General features: G+C 40.7%; 1 protein-coding gene across 1 annotated transcript; it reads right to left on the bottom strand.

The window, feature by feature from the left end:
• Positions 1–371: 371 nt before the first annotated feature.
• LOC104816713 (peroxidase 10) lies at positions 372–3,856 on the bottom strand. Its single transcript, XM_010545642.1, has 4 exons — positions 3,568–3,856; positions 3,222–3,413; positions 2,487–2,652; positions 372–1,420 (listed from the first exon to the last, which is right to left on the bottom strand). Exons 1-4 carry the CDS (start codon positions 3,820–3,822, stop codon positions 1,011–1,013), a joined length of 1,023 nt encoding a protein of 340 aa, XP_010543944.1. The 5' UTR covers positions 3,823–3,856; the 3' UTR covers positions 372–1,010.
• Positions 3,857–16,446: the final 12,590 nt, after the last annotated feature.

Below are 16,446 nucleotides of genomic sequence, written 5' to 3'. Positions count from 1 at the left end.
AGCTCTTGTATCTCTCCCACGCTTCATATAAACTCTCATACTTTCCTTGCGAAAAAGAGTTTATCTTCCCTCTTATGAGCATGGTCTTTTCAGGAGAGAAAAACCGCACCATGAATTTATTGTGAAGTTGTTCCCATGTATGAATAGAGCCTGGTGGAAGCGTGTATAGCCACTCCAATGCTTTCCCAGATAAGGAGAAAGGGAAGGCCAAGAGTAATACTGCTTCCTCAGAGGTTCTGTTGGGTAGCTTGAGTCACTGACATTGCATCTTAAAATGATTCAAATGCAGGTTAGGGTCTTCTTCTAGAGTACCCTTGAAACTCGAGGCAGAAAGCATTTGCAAAAATGTTGGTCTCCTAATGCATGATAGTAACAAAGTATGTTTTGGAACATTATAATCTCCAAAAGTGAGCACTTCATTTCGCTTGACTGCTCTCGATGGAGTAGCGTTATGCGCAGGATGGTTGTCAACATTTCCGTTGTCTTCCATTGCTTCCAATCTCCTTCGTTGCCTCAGAAGTTGAAGAGTTCTTTCGATTTCTGGATCAGGAGGAAGTAGAGTTTGACTTCCACGGCTCCTAGACTATAAACCGAAGGAATCAAAGTTTTGATTCCCGAAAGAGGGAAATTTGATGAGTGTGGAAAGAAAGTAGATGGTGGTGAAAAACTAGAATCTAACCGGCACCAAGACTAAATCTCAGTCCCTGGCAACGGCGCCAAAAACTTGATCGTGCCAATCTAGGTAAATGGATGGTCAAGTAGTAAATACCTAGACTAAACCGATTCCGCAAAGGTACGAATTCGATATAGTACCAGGGTCGACCACAAGGGCCGAGAGGTGATGGTGTCGATGGTGATCCTAGCGAAGGTCGATCAGGTACTTATCTGGAATCGCTCGAATTGCCGGAGTTTTTCTGTCGTCAACAACTGCCGTCCCCAACAACATGTATATTACAATACAATACTATAACACATACACATATACATATATATGTGTGTGTAGGTACATGCTAATTTACAAGCCCACATTTAGCCCTAATGATGCCGTCGTTCCCCGTCAAAACCCCTATGCTTCCCATTTTGACCATAGAAACTGCAAAATCATTCATAAACAAATAAGGATTCTCACTGTAGGATTTTACCAAAGCTGCTGACTTTGGATCGTTCATAAGAATTTGATCAGATTCAAGAAGCCCAGTTTTCTTCATGAGATTCACGTAGTATGCGTTGTCGAACTTCACGGAACTTGCCACGTCAAGTGGGGCCAGCTTGGAGTTTGACGAGTCAACGTTAGGACACGTGTCCTGTAGTTTTGTAAGAACTGAGACTGCTAGATTCGGGTCTGGTTGTCCTGAGCCTCTGAAGTTGAAGAGCCTGTTCTTGAACACAAAGCATTGTGCAAATCCGATTGTGTGCGCTCCTGCAACCCAATCCATCTACTTTTAAAATTATAAAATGTGTGTTTATATGTATCTAAGAACATATTATTTCCTAATAAAATTATGGAATCCAAAAGAAGTTTTCAACCTGAAAAAGATAATTTAATCGTTTTAACGGTGTTTGTTTTTATTATTTTAGAAGAGATGGTGTTTTCGTCCATCCAAACTCTTAAAGTGGAGATTCCATATAATTTGTATACACAACGTAACTTCTTTCCATTAGAACTTTTAATTTCTATGATAAAGATAAGAATATATAAATAGAATTAAAATAGAAAACACATTAATATTTAAACTCTATACAAACTGAAACTCTTCATATTTTTTAATATATTCTTTAGATACGAGATTTCATTATATTCCTGTGTGATGCAACCAAATCAAAATCATGGGCCGGTCGGTATATTCGTTGTACCAAGAGCGATCTCTCTAATTAAAACGCTATTAATCCGATGAAATTTGAACGTTTACATGATCATTTCAAATCGATGGATTAGACTTGGTATGATGTAAAAAAAAAGAAGTCCGAAACAAATAGATAAATGTATATGCTAATTTTTAAACTAATAGTTTCATGTAAGATGCGTATGTAAGATGCGTTGAACTTGGGAATGAGACGACGTTGTTATTGTTGTTGTTGTTTCATGTAAGATGCAATTGGAAAGCGTAGAATTAGTTCTACAACTTTTGAAATAGCCTCAAAGGGTGCAAATGGCCAACTTGAGTAAGATTCAATTAAATTGATCCAATAGATTAAGCAAAATCCATATAACAATACGTAATCCCCCAAAAGATTCAATTCAATTTCACATGATCGATTCAAATTTACCGAAAGATCTAAGTCGTTCTAAATATGTCTCGACCAGATCAATTTAGACGTGATAAATTTAGATACATATTATCAACTGTCTATATAAACTAGTGTTATAGAAACCAAATTAAACAATTGAATAACTGAGTTTCGTTTTAATTCGATTCACGTTGTATTGAATTGTGGATGACACAAAGATGATGGAGAGAATAAAGAGGTGGAGACAAGGGAAGGACCTGAGAGGACAACCACATCTTTGAAGTCGAGGCCCATGGACACGAATTTCGCCGTTATATTCTCCAAAGGCTCCAAAGGAGACGGTAGATTTGTATTCGCCGCCTGCTCATCTGCGGTCGTCGAATCCCTCCGCCCCAACGGAACCGGCCAAAACGGGCCTCCAGTCTTCGTCACAAAAAACCACATCCATTTCATTAAGTGTTATATATATATATATAGTGACTTTTTTATTTAATTCAAGGGTTTATAGTATATTTCGTTAGTAAGATTTCTTTTTATCAGAAGGCTGTTAATATATTGCTTAATAATTATTAAGTTATTATTGGTAACTATATATAAATACATATATAAGTTATATATTCACCTACATGTAGATTTGACTTCAAAGATATAGAATATTGAGACTTTGATCTAATTGAAGAGTTTGTATGGCACATTTTGTTAGTAAGATTTATTTATTTGATCAAAGTTAACGTACTGCTTAATAGTTACGTAGTTATTTTGGTTTATATATGTGTTAAATCATTAGAATATGATATAGTCGATCCGAGTCTTAGATTCAGAGTTTTAACCTACTAATACTGTAAGGACAGTGTTGTAAATAGGTATATTTATTCAGAGTTTTAACCTACGAATACTGTAAGGGTAGTATTGTAAATACGTATATTTAGGGTTTTAATATACGTATTTACAATATTGTCCTTACATAGCGCCTTCTCAATTGTTGTACTTACGAGGACTACGGCCTCTCTCGCGGCAAGAGCAACGAGGTCGGCACAAGAAACGGTCAAAGGACAAGATTTTTCAACTTGGGCTTTGATGGCATCGATGACTTCATAACCACGAACGGAGTTCCTGTTGGGAAACGCGTTCTTCTCTCCTTTGAATTCCTCTGTCTCGTCTAGAAGTATCGACCCATCACAACCCTACAAGATTTTTGTTTTGTTTTTATGTTGTTATTATGATTGATATATATATATAGAGGGAGAGAGAGTTATGTAAGGCCATTTCATGTGTTACTTCCTTCTTTATAAACTTTGAAATGAAATCATAAGGTTGAAAGTGATATAGGTATTTTACGTTAACAAAACAATCGTGGAAATGAAGACGAAGAAGAGAAGCAGCAACTCTAGAGTCATCTCTGAAGGCTTTCCAGACACCTGACCTGACAGTCATCTGTAAATTAGGACAGGATATGTCATAGAATCTATAAGTGAGACCGTTGTTATCAATGTTGTATCCTCCATTGTTATTGTATCCCGAAGGAAAAGAGGATACATGAACAAGCAACAAAGTGAAGATGGCCGGTAGATAAGAGAAGGCTTTGGAAACCATTGATGGCTTAAGAAGATGTGGAATTTTGGCTAAAAGTTGGGTATTTCAATGACGAATTTAATACATTGAAGATTGGTATTTATACACAAAGAAAGAGAACGTTGGAAATGGAAATGTCATCAGCAAGGATGTAATATGGGAGTTTAAGAAAGTGGGGGTGCCACTATATGCATGTGATAAAATGGTGGGCCAATTTTGGATTTTAATTAATATTTCTTGTCACTTTGTTTGGCTGCTAGTTAAGTCACTAATGTTTTTTTCTTATAAATAATTGGAAAAATCCTAGAAAAAATGAGAAAATTAGATCGTAACTATCATATTCTATTCATAAAAATTTGACTCAGAATTCATAATGAACTTTTTTAAAATTGATAAAAAAAACTCTAACTTTTTAAATTTTTTTTTAAAAAATCTAATAGTCGACAAATGACGTTAGTTTTTTATAAGATGTGTAATATATTACTCAAAAATGGATAGTACATAATACGAGATAAAAATCCGCATTAAAAGTTTTCGTTAGCCAACCTTTAATGGAATGAGTTTGCATCATAATCTACCGATGAATACGACTAATTCTCAATCTATAGTCCAAGAGTACCATTTTTGAAGCAAGGAGTTGCTTCTACTTCGAACAGCCTCCTGCAATGAGAGGAGTGTAGTCTGCACCGATCTGTCAATCCGTATGCTAAGGGTTTGAGGAGTCGTGTAAGATAATTTCAGGTTTTCAGGGATTTGCTTTTATGAAAACCTAAACGATAAACTGGATCTGACTTTGTATAATTCACACAAAACAATCAATAAAACATAGATCAGAAAACCATACATGGATCCATAAAATGCACCGGAATAACTTTTAAAACCAAAGATCTTCTAGGGTTTTCTCCCATTTCTCCCGTACTATAAGTTTTTCTTGATGGACAGAAATAATGAACTATAATGTTCCTTTTATAGGGTGTGAAAACCCTAATTCTATTAGGGTAAGGAGACAGCGGACTTCCAATAATACCTCTGGGCTTTAATTCTCTAATGGATGTTTATCCATCAAAGAACCAATTTAATATCAAAACCCAAAAGCCCAAATTACATGGGCTACATAATAATTTATTTCTTACAAGTCGATGCAGTGTTTCTGAACACACGAGAGTTCTGCTCCTTCCAGATTTCGTACACAACTTGTTGGATTAGTGTCTTCAGCACAACTTTTCTTTCCCATCCATCACTCGACGGGATCTGTCCCAACCATTGATGGCATCTCGTTAACGGTATACGCATATCCTCCACTTACCACCTTATCTACAGCATCATTAAAAATAAATTTTTGAAAACCTTATAATTTGATTTTAAAACCTGTCACTCAAAAATCTTCGAAAGGAAACTCAAAGGGTCGTAACCGAAAGACCAGGGGAGGACAATATTTTGGGATCCCATGATTTTTGTCCGGAACATGGACTTAAATGCACAAAATAAGCGTTTTTTTTACACATAAGTGGATTGAGGAGAATAAATTAGTTATGGGAGTTCTCCTTGAAACTTAAATCCAAGAATCTAATGCTACTCGGATAACTAATGCAATACCAACCAACTGGGTTAGTTTTTGCCGGTTCATCGATCATAACTCAGCCAGAATTTGGCTCATCTAGGATCCTGCAACATCGCTGATAACATACAGCGCAGCGAAACAAGCAGTGACTGACTACACGGAAAGAGAGGGCAACCACACACTAAAAAGTTAACTGGCACAAAATGGTTTGGTGTAAGTTTGGTGTGCCAAAACATTCATTTATCACATAGCTTTTTGTACTTGATTGACCAAGGAACGCTTGGCCTCTTGGGGATTCCAAATGGATATGTGTTGTCTATATTGTGGTGCAGAGATTGAAAACAGAAACCATCTTCTATTTGAATGCATATTCATGAGAGAACTCTTCGGTTTTTTATGAGGAAACGGGGCAACATCAACATTCAATATGGGTGGAATGAATCTATTGACTGGTTGCTCGGTAGGTGGGATTGTAAAATCCGACATATGGGTACTTGTATCACATGGCAACTGCTGATATGTTCATTTGGATCGAACGAAACTCACGAATGCATACTGGTACATATGAAGACTTTGCTATAATATGTAGAGATTGTTGATATTCACTACGGGTTCCTAGCATGTGATCGCATCGATTTAGGGTTTGGTTTCTAGATTTCATGCGGTGGAAGAATAATCTAAAACCTAGTCAAACGTCACACGTAACCAAACATATAAAAGAACCCGAAAGAACATGTATATCACCGATGGAATCGAATACAGCTCCTCTACACGTATCCGCACCGGCGGAAAGGATTCCAAACGGTTTGGAACGGATCTGCTAGGATCTGCGAGGAGAAAACGACGTTCGGGAATAGGAATCGATATTCCCGGGTTTAGATCTCAAGAGAACTCTTCTCTTAGGCTCTAGAATGAGTTACGGACATCTTAGGTTCATTAAGGGCTTGGGACGACTCCCTTGTTAAATAGGATTGCCAAAAACCCTAAAATCGCGAAAAAGAAAAGTTGCCCGATGCGTAGACCGATCGGTCTGGGTCATGGACCGATCGGTCTTGAGCTATGCTGGACCGATCGGTCTAGGTCCTGAACCGACCGGTCTCCACATCTTGAACATTTCCAGCTCGCGATGCTCATTCCGTCGTTTCGTTATCTTTTCTCTTGCATTCTTCTCTTCACATGTAGTTTATCCCTGATGGTGTATGACCCTGTAGGTCCATTCGCAGTGGCAGTGACTTCAGAAATCTTTTCCGTACCACTGGCCATGGTTAGCCTCTAGCAAGATGCTATGACCACCTACTTTGAATAGAATTAGAGGTGATCTAATCGAGACAGTAACACCTCAAGTTCTGATCTTTTATCTCACAATATCATATGTTGAACAAGGGCATGGAGCTAGCTACCCTTCAAGTTCAACCGCTTTCTCGTCTTGGAAAATCGACTGATAAGATTGATACAACTTCATCTATAGCGTGGCCACTCGGTTTTACAATTCAATTTTCATGAGGGATCCAGCGATATCTCTTCTATTATAGAGGTGACAAGTCCTGTATTGCATGTGTACTATCTCCATATGATTCGTGAACATATCTGAGCAACGCCGTTAAAATCATCCGGTTAAAGATGACGTTTGACGCAGTCAAGACACGCCACTCCTCATATCAGATACTCTAGACATCTCAGGTCTGAGGTGTTGGTTTAGTGGTCTATGATGTACTGTTGTATGAGCTTTATTATGATACATTCGATGTATTGACACTTACTATGGTTAAATGGATGAGTGTTTGATTCATTACGTATTGTGCATACCGTAACATGTCCATGTATTGTTATGAACAATACTAAACTCCTTAGTCATATATCGTTGTGGGAATAATGATGTACTAAGACTAGTTGATGTGTGATAGATGATCATAGAGATGATAATGGGTATTGGATACGATCACAATCATAGGTATTCGTTGGAGAACGGAATACTGGATTGACCCGCATGAGATTTTCACATGGACTAGCGTCGTGCCTTGAATCTCATGTGACGGTTCTATGATTGGATCCTACGACCTGAGATATCTACGAAATTCAACATGAGGAATTGCGTACTTTGAATACGTCAAACGTCCTGCGTAACAGGAGGACTATAAAGGCGTGTATCAGGTACGACACGAATCATGTGCTGGATTGTAGATTGTCAAGATAGGATTTGTACCTCTCGTAAAAGAGAGAGATATCGCTGGGCCCCTCGTGTGAGCGAGACTGTAGAAATGCATCGCCACACTATAGACGAGCGTCGTCTATTTTGTACAATCGAACTCTATGAACGAGAAAACAGTCGAATCAGATAAAGTGGCTTCTCCATGCCTTATGTTCGACATATGATATCATGATATAAAAGGATCATCAACCGGAATCATCACTGACGTTCGTAAGATCACGAACAAACTCTATTCGAGATAGGTAGTCATAGTGTCTTGCTAGAGATCGCCTATGATTTGTATATCCGGAATAGAGATTTCGTGTATACTGCTATATCGGATGAGCCTATAGGGTCACACACGCAGGGAAGGAAAAATCTACGAGAAAAACGGCAAAAAACCGAGACAGAGGGTCCAGACCCGACGGACCAGAAGAGCCAAACCCGACGGTCCATAAGGTCCAGACCCGACGGACCAGAAGGGCCAGACCCGACGGTCCAGTAGGTCCAGACCCGACGGCCATAGGGTGTCAGTCTGTCTGTTCCGTAATGTCTGGAATGGACGGTCCGCATAACCCAGCCCGTCCGTTTTGGAATGCTGGAACGGACGGTCTACGTGTAAATCTGGACCGTCCGTTCTGGCTTTCGGGTTTTTCGAAAAGAAACCGAAATGAGGGTTAATCACTTTATAAGAAAGAGATTAAGAACCCTAATAGAAAAGAGCCGAAAAAGAGAACTTCTATAGACCTCTTGGTGAGCTTTGAGGGTCTAAGAAATGATCTAAATCTCGTTTTCTCATTGCACATAACCGAACAACAGATTCGGATCTAGCAGACAAGTTCCAATAGTTGGAATCCATCCCGAGGTGTGGATACGTGTAGAGGGCGAGGTAATCTTCCTCCCATTTGTGATTGGATGAACTCATCGATTGATACATGTCCCGGATCGATTGAGGTAAGGGTTCTAACGTTTCTCTGATTCATACATGCATGGTTCTAGAGTTTATTAGAATTTTTGTTTTACATCCGCTGCGCAAACCCTAAAACGATCTCTTAGGAATTAGATTCGCTGTAGAGATCCCAGGAATTCTCAACATGAGGATGCAGGAACGAACCGCTATATGAGATTCAAATCATGACTCGTGTCCATGTGACAATTTCATGCGGGTTATCCAGTCACTCATTCCCAACGAGCATCCATGATTGTGATATGCATCCAATGCATCAATCACACCTCATGCTGGTCTTAATTCATCATTGTTCCCACAATTACAACTGATCAGGGAGTTTAAAATCATCCTACAGATGACTCAAGGATACCGAAATATATCAAACATGCCTATCATATAACGGGAAAAGTAATGCATTCATAAACCAATGACTCAAGGATCATCCTAGAGCATTACAACCGACAGAGATATTGATTGTACTTTCAGAAACAAGATTGCGGGCCTAAGTCCTATGCATCCAGAGCTAGCAAGCTCTCTGCTTCAACTGTGGCTTTTGATCCGCTAACGGTTCGTTTGAGTTGCTCAAGACCTAATACCTATGATTATTATCTTATCTTTAGGGAACACTAAGTTTTTGTAAAGTCTTCCATATGACAATCTCTGCTCTCTAAGAGTCTTAATACTCTTGATGTACAAGCTTATTCTTTTAATTAATATAATACAACCTTTAACAAAAAAACAAGCAGCGATTTGCGACATCCTCAGCAGTCGAAACTGACGACATTGTTCGTCTATGTTTCGACATCAATGACGGAAAGACGAATCCTTTGGCAAGAGCTCATATCATTGGCCCACTACCAACCATTACAAGCCTCCTCGTTGATAGTATTTGGTGATTTTAACCAAGTTCTCTCGTCGATGGAACGATCTGACTATCTAACCTACTCGGGACAACAACAAGGAATTACAGACTACGAAGACTGTATCCAATCAGCTGACATTGTAGACATGCCTGCAAGAGGTGCAACCTTCACCTGGTGTAATAATCATTCCGCAGATCCCCTTTCGGTCAAACTTGATCGAGCCATGGTTAACTGTAAATGGAGGGAAACATTTTGTAATGTTGATATGAACCCGGATCGACGAATCTCAGAATTAGGTAAGAAGGATAGTAGATGGATGTTCAAAAACCCACTAACGACACGTGAACCGAACCTATGACTTGTTCCAGTCACAAGAACGCCCTAAACCCAATTCAGACCCGGTTAGAGAACATTTGCAACGAGCGAAGACGCCACAAACACCTGGTGGTAAAAGTGTTTGATAAGTCAAAAGAACACTACCTCAAACCTTACAAAGTTTAGAGTTAGTACTCAAGAACATAAGAAGAAACCTCTCAATTCAATAATCTGAGTTTTACATGATAGATGCTCCCTTTTTATAAGGAAAGGAAACATTAAAAAACTAAGAAAAATAAAAGAGTTTGCTGAAAACAAAGAAGACTAAAAACAAGGCAATTATAGTTCCAATGTAGTAAAAAAATGACCACATTTATTGCACAAAGACCAGAATTCGTAGCTCCTCTTCTTCCATGTTTTCCAAGCACTCTTTTGGGCTCATTTTGCTTCATTTGGGCTGATTTGGGCCTCAATTAGGTTAACCAAGGTTTGGGCTTGAGACTGGGCTGATCTAACTTGATTTTGAAGTGCAAACTCTTCTTGAAATAGCATGGTAAATGCTTCCTTCAATCTCTTTGCTTTTGCACGAGTTATAGGACCGTCACTCTTCAATCTTTGTTCCAACAGCTCGTTTCCATCCCCTTGAGAATCTCCTACTCCCGATCTCTTGCCTCCTCCTTGCTGCAGGATGTTCTCATCATTCCCTTCCTCTTGAAAGGGATTTGCCCTCAAATCCGAATTATTATCTGCATCAAAACGAGCCAAGTCAGCAACATTAAACGTAGAGCTAATGTTGTACTCACCTGGAAGTTCAATTTTATAGGCATTGTTGTTGATTCGTTCAAGAACTCTGAATGGTCCATCTCCCCTCGGCATAAGCTTGCTCTTCCTCTGATTTGGAAACCTTTCCTTGCGCATATGAATCCACACCATGTCTCCTGGCTTGAACGTAACTTCCTTGCGCCCTTTGTTTGCTTGCTTAGCGTATTGCTCCGTGCGTCGCTCAATATTCTTGCGGGTCGCTTCATGAATCTGTTTTACAAACTCAGCCTTGTTCTTTCCATCAAGGTTAGTCATTTCGCTCATCGGCAATGACGAAAGATCCAATGGTGTTAGTGGATTAAAACCGTAAACGATTTCAAAAGGCGAGTAACGCGTAGCACTATGCACAGATCGATTATATGCAAATTCAACATGCGGTAGACAGTCTTCCCACGTTTTAAGGTTCTTTTTAATTAAAGCACGCAACAACGTAGAAAGAGTCCTATTCACCACTTCCGTTTGTCCATCGGTTTGTGGATGACAAGTCGTCGAAAAGAGTAGCTTAGTCCCTAATTTTCTCCACAGAGTCTTCCAAAAGTAACTTAGGAACTTAGTATCTCTATCCGAAACAATTGTCCTAGGCATGCCATGCAACCGAACAACTTCTCGAAAGAACAAATCAGCAATATGGGATGCATCATCGGTTTTATGACAAGGTATGAAATGTGCCATTTTCGAAAATCTATCAACCACAACAAACACAGAATCCTTCCTATTCCTAGTTCTAGGCAGCCCAACAATAAAATCCATTGAAATATCAATCCATGGTGCACTGCGAATGGAGGGAATCGGTAAAGGCGTATACATACCATTGGGTTGTACCTTGGATTTCGCCTTCTTGCACTTCATGCATCTTCCACACACCCGTTCAACATCTCTCTTCATATTTGGCCAATAGAAGTGTTCCTGCAAAGTTGACAAGGTCTTGGCCACTCCAAAATGTCCCATGAGACCGCCTCCATGAGCCTCTTGAACAAGCAAATCTCGCATAGAACAGTTAGGCACACAAAGTTTGTTCTCACGAAATAAATATCCTTCAAACCGATAATATTTTCCACTTGCAACCTTTTCACATGCCTTGAACACATATTGGAATTCTAAATATCCTTCAAACCGATAATATTTTCCACTTGCAACCTTTTCACATGCCTTGAACACATATTGGAATTCTTGATCAGATTCGTACAACTCCTTAATATGTTCAAACCCTAGCATTCTCGCATCCAAAGAAGTTAATAACGTGTATCGTCTAGACAATGCATCAACCACAATGTTTTCCTTACCTTGCTTATGTCGAATAACATAAGGAAACATTTCAATGAATTCTACCCACTTGGCGTGTCTTCGACTCAACTTGTGTTGTCCCTTTAGGTACTTGGCGATTCATGATCGGTGTGAATCACGAACTCCTTCGACCACAAGTAGTGTTGCCACGTTTGCAGAGCCCTCACCACTGCATACATCTCTTTGTCATACGTCGAATAATTCAATTGAGCTCCGTTCAACTTTTCGCTGAAATATGCGACTGGCCTCCCTTCTTGCATCAGCACCGCACCGATTCCTACACCCGAAGCATCACATTCGATCTCAAATGTTTTCTCGAAATTAGGTAAAGCCAAGAGTGGAGAGTCGATCAACTTCCCTTTTAATGTTTGGAATGCCTTCTCTTGCGCTTCTCCCCAACGAAACTTGTTATCCTTTTTAATCACTTCGCTAAATGGGGCAGTTATGGTGCTGAAGTCTTTGACAAAACGCCGATAAAATCCTGCCAAGCCATGAAAACTTTGAACCTCACTAGCAGACTTAGGAGTCGGCCAACTCTTGATGGCTTCTATCTTTTCCTCATCTACATGTATGCCCTGTGAACTGACAACAAATCCTAGAAAAACAACCTTATCAGTGCAAAAGGTGCATTTCTTAAGGTTAGCGTATAATTTCTCGCCTTGCAGTATGTCAAGAACACAACGTAGATGTTCAACGTGTTCTCCTAAACTCTTGTTGTAAACTAAGATATCGTCAAAGTAAACAACAACGAATTTTCCAATGAGATTTCGGAGAACATGATTCATAAGCCGCATGAACGTGCTAGGTGCATTAGTTAAACCAAAAGGCATTACCAACCACTCGTAGAGCCCTAGCTTCGTTTTGAATGCTGTCTTCCACTCATCACCCTCTTGCATGCGAATTTGATGGTATCCACTCTTCAAATCTATCTTTGAAAACATAGTAGAACCATGTAATTCATCTAGCATATCATCAAGACGAGGTATAGGGTGTCGATACTTCACCGTGATATTATTGATTGCTCGACAATCAACACACATGCGCCACGTTCCATCTTTCTTTGGAACTAGAATTACCGGTACGACACATGGTGACATGCTCTCCCGAACATAACCTTTCTCTAGGAGCTTAGTCACTTGTCGTTGAAGCTCCTTTGTTTCATCTGGGTTAGTACGATACGCTGGTTTGTTTGGAAGACTAGCACCGGGTACGAAGTCAATCTGGTGCTCAATTCCTCGCAAGGGTGGTAGACCACTCGGGATCTCATCTGGAAAGACATCCTCAAAATCCTGTAACAACTTGCAAATACTACTAGGCAAAGAAGATATTAGTTCGTTAGCAAATAAGGCCTCCTTATACATGAGTAAAATCATCGGCCGGTTCGAAAGCATAGCTTTCTTAATCTCTCTAGCTCTCGTGAAAAGAAGAGTGTTTGTCCTCTCGGGATTTCTCTCACAGGCTTTTTTCTGGGGTTTTCTCAAGACCTCACCAAGTTTTAAGTGATCTACCTCATGGTCACTCGTATTCAACGCTTTTTCTCTTTTGAGTAGTGTAACTTGATCTTCGTATACCTCTTTCGGTGTGAGAGATAACAATCGAAACCGCTTGCCCTTGGCTTCAAATGAATATCGGTTAGTGTAACCGTCATGTTTGGCTCGTCTATCAAACTGCCATGGACGCCCAAGTAGCAAATGCCCTGCTTGCATGGGTACTACGTCGCATAAAACTTCATCATCATAGTCACCAATAGAGAAAGGTACCTTCACTTGCCGATATACCTTTGTTTCTCCGCTATCGTTCAACCATTGCAGCTTGTATGGCTTAGGATGCCGAGTGGTAAGCAATCCCAATTTTGTAACCATAGACTCACTTGCTACATTGGTCTGGAACGGACGGACCAGAAGTCCAGAACGGACGGTCCGCCGTGCCAGACCCGACGATCCACATGAGCAGACGGTCCGTTCTACGTGCTGGAACGGACGGTCCACGTGCTTTTCTGGACCGTCCGTTCTGGGCTCAGTTTTTCCGAAATTAAACCGGATTAGGGTTAAATCACTTTATAAAAGGGAGATTAAAAACCTATCCGTTCTTCCGTGCTGGACCGACGGTCCACGTGCTTTTCTGGACCGTCCGTTCTGGGCTCAGTTTTTCCGAAATTAAACCGGATTAGGGTTAAATCACTTTAAAAAAGGAGATTAAAAATCCTAATGAGGTGAGCCGACTTGAGAACACTTTTAGCAGTTTCTGACTTTACCTTCAGGCCTTGTGTTGGAGTTACATGATTGTTATTTTGTACCTGCTGAGTGTGATCAAAGTCCGTTTTTCTCGAAGCACAAATCGAATAGAGATTCGAGTCCTAGCAGACAAGTTCCAACCGTTGGTTAGGTCTGATTAGAGGTTTAGAATGTCTATAGAGACATTGTCTAGGTCTGATCAGATTAGAATCTGATTATAGATTTAGGTATTATCTAGTTTAGGACTAGATAGGACTCCTAAGTACGTGTTTTGAGTCATAGAGTCCGGTACATTGACCGGTTAGGTCTGATTAGCTGGGTTTTGACTAAAACGGGTTGGTTTAGGGGTTGGTTAAGTCTAGAATCACTAAGTATAGGTCTGTAGGAGTCGGTCTAGATCAGGGCAGGTCTGTAGGGGTTGGTTTTAGGCATTGGTAGGGTCTGATCAGATGAGAATTAGGTCAATTAGACTTAGTTTAGATCTGATTAGGGTACTAAAAGTCTAATCAGGGATTGATAAGTCAATAGGATTGGCTTAGGTTTGATGATTAGGACTTTTAGGTGATTGGTTAGGACTTAGGGTAACTAATCAGGGGTTGGTTAGGTCAATTAGGATTGACTTAGGTCTGATTAGGTTTCTGGTCTAGTTTGGGCTTTTGGTTGTCTAACTAGGGTTGTTAGGGTCTAGATAGCACTTGGTTAGGTCTGATTAGGACTTTGTGGGGGACCAGGTAGACTCGGGATCGTAGGACTGGTTAGGACTTTGTTGGGGGCCATGTAGACTCGGTGTTATAGGTCTGATTAGACGTAATCAGGTCCGGTTAGCCTTAAGTTAGGTCTGGTTAGACGTAATCAGGTCTTAAGGTAGGCTGTGTTTCGAGTCTAATAAGTCGGTTAGGTAAAATTATGCCTAGGGTAAGTCCAATCAGGTTTGTGCGAGAGTCTAAGAGGTCGGTTAGGTAGAAATACACCTTGTGTTAAGTCCAAATCAGGTCTGGTCTAGAGTGTATTAGATCCATTTAGGTAATATGTACCTAGGGCATTGTCCGGTTAGACGTGGTTTAAAGTCCGTTAGATCGGGTTTAGGTTGAGTGCCTAGGTTAAGTCCAGTCAGGCCGTATTCTCTAGGTCTTGTAGGTCTGATTAGGTAGAGACGTACCTAGGTTTAGGACCGATAGACTAGGGTTAGAGCGTGTTAAGCACGGCTAGGTAGAAATATACCTAGGGTTAAGTCCTCTAGGATTCGGTCTCTTCCCTTAGGTCATGGTTTAGTCACTCCTAGGGTCCGTTAAGTCACTTCCGGGTAGAGTCCTTTTAGACTCAGGTTATATCATCCTAGGATACTTCTAGTGTTACCAGTTAATCCTCGGTTAGTAGACACGGTAAGGGATAAATCATCCCTTAGGAGAAGGCAGGTGAGGTGAGCCAAGATACTCCAGCTCGGGAAACCGAGGTTATGGGAGGCCATACGATTCTTTTCCCTCGGTCAATAGGGCCAAAGATTTAGGCATCGGGTGCTCCGGATCTTAAATAGAGACAAATAAGGAGTCAAGTGCTAGGAACGTCATGTTCTTGTAATCATCTCTAGTAGGATGTGCCTTGTAGTGGGGTCTCGGATGTAAATCCGAACCCTAGGTGTCGGTAGAGGGATAAAAGGGTAGCGGTTAGGATGATGGAGTTAGATTTTCTAACTCGGGATACCCTGAAAAGGGTATGGTGGAAGGACTAAGGGGTCTCGGGCAAACCCGAGAAATCGGGTGCAGGAGAAGGCCAAGGACCGAGGTGGAGTGATTAGTTCCGCGGGTAGGTAGGGACACTATAAGAAGGAGTTATAGGTCCCGGATGACGAGGAAGGGAGAGTCTGAGGTAGAAGGACATATGACCTCGGAGGAGTAAACCGAAGCTGCTTCGGTTCTCGGTGGTAGGTCAGGAGGTGAGATTTCCACATTTAGGTGGAGCTTCCTCGGGTAGGATGCTCAGGAGATGGTGTGAGCTGGGAGGTGTCGGGATTCACCTGTTGGGTTTCGCTACGGATTCCTAGCATGCGATCATATCGATCTAGGGTTTGGTTTACTAGGTTTCATGCAGCGGAAGAATAATCTAAACCTAGTCAAACGTCACACGCAACCAAAATCATCCGTAAAACCCCGTTTAATCGTGTATATCACCGTAGGAATCGAATACTTACCTCTTTCCTGAAGATCTGAAAGTAGCAATCGATCCAGGGCCTGTTTTAATCACCAAGAGCTGAAAGTACAGCTCCTCTACACGTATCCACACCGACGGGAAGGATTCCAAACGCTTTTGGAACTGATCTGCTAGGATCTGTGAAGTATATGAAGTGGGATCTAATCCCGGGAGCTAGAACTATGAAAGAAACGATTTCTTCTGAGTTTTTGCTCTGTCTTAGGGTTCTGTAAGTCGAATTC

This window comes from Tarenaya hassleriana, unplaced genomic scaffold (assembly GCF_000463585.1).
Source record: "Tarenaya hassleriana unplaced genomic scaffold, ASM46358v1 Cleome255, whole genome shotgun sequence".
NCBI classification, from domain to species: Eukaryota; Viridiplantae; Streptophyta; class Magnoliopsida; order Brassicales; family Cleomaceae; genus Tarenaya; species Tarenaya hassleriana.
Note: the sequence above shows the minus strand (reverse complement) of the source record. Positions and strands in the feature narration are given on the sequence as shown.

What these genes read in the sequence shown, in the direction of transcription:
- LOC104816713 (XM_010545642.1), bottom strand. Translation starts at nt 3,822, where the DNA reads ATGGTTTCCAAAGCCTTCTCTTATCTACCGGCCATCTTCACTTTGTTG. An exon ending in TCCACGATTGTTTTGTTAAC is followed by an intron (nt 3,414 to 3,567) that starts GTAAAATACCTA and finishes AAAATCTTGTAG; the next exon opens with GGTTGTGATGGGTCGATACT. An exon ending in CGAGAGAGGCCGTAGTCCTC is followed by an intron (nt 2,653 to 3,221) that starts GTAAGTACAACA and finishes TTTGTGACGAAG; the next exon opens with ACTGGAGGCCCGTTTTGGCC.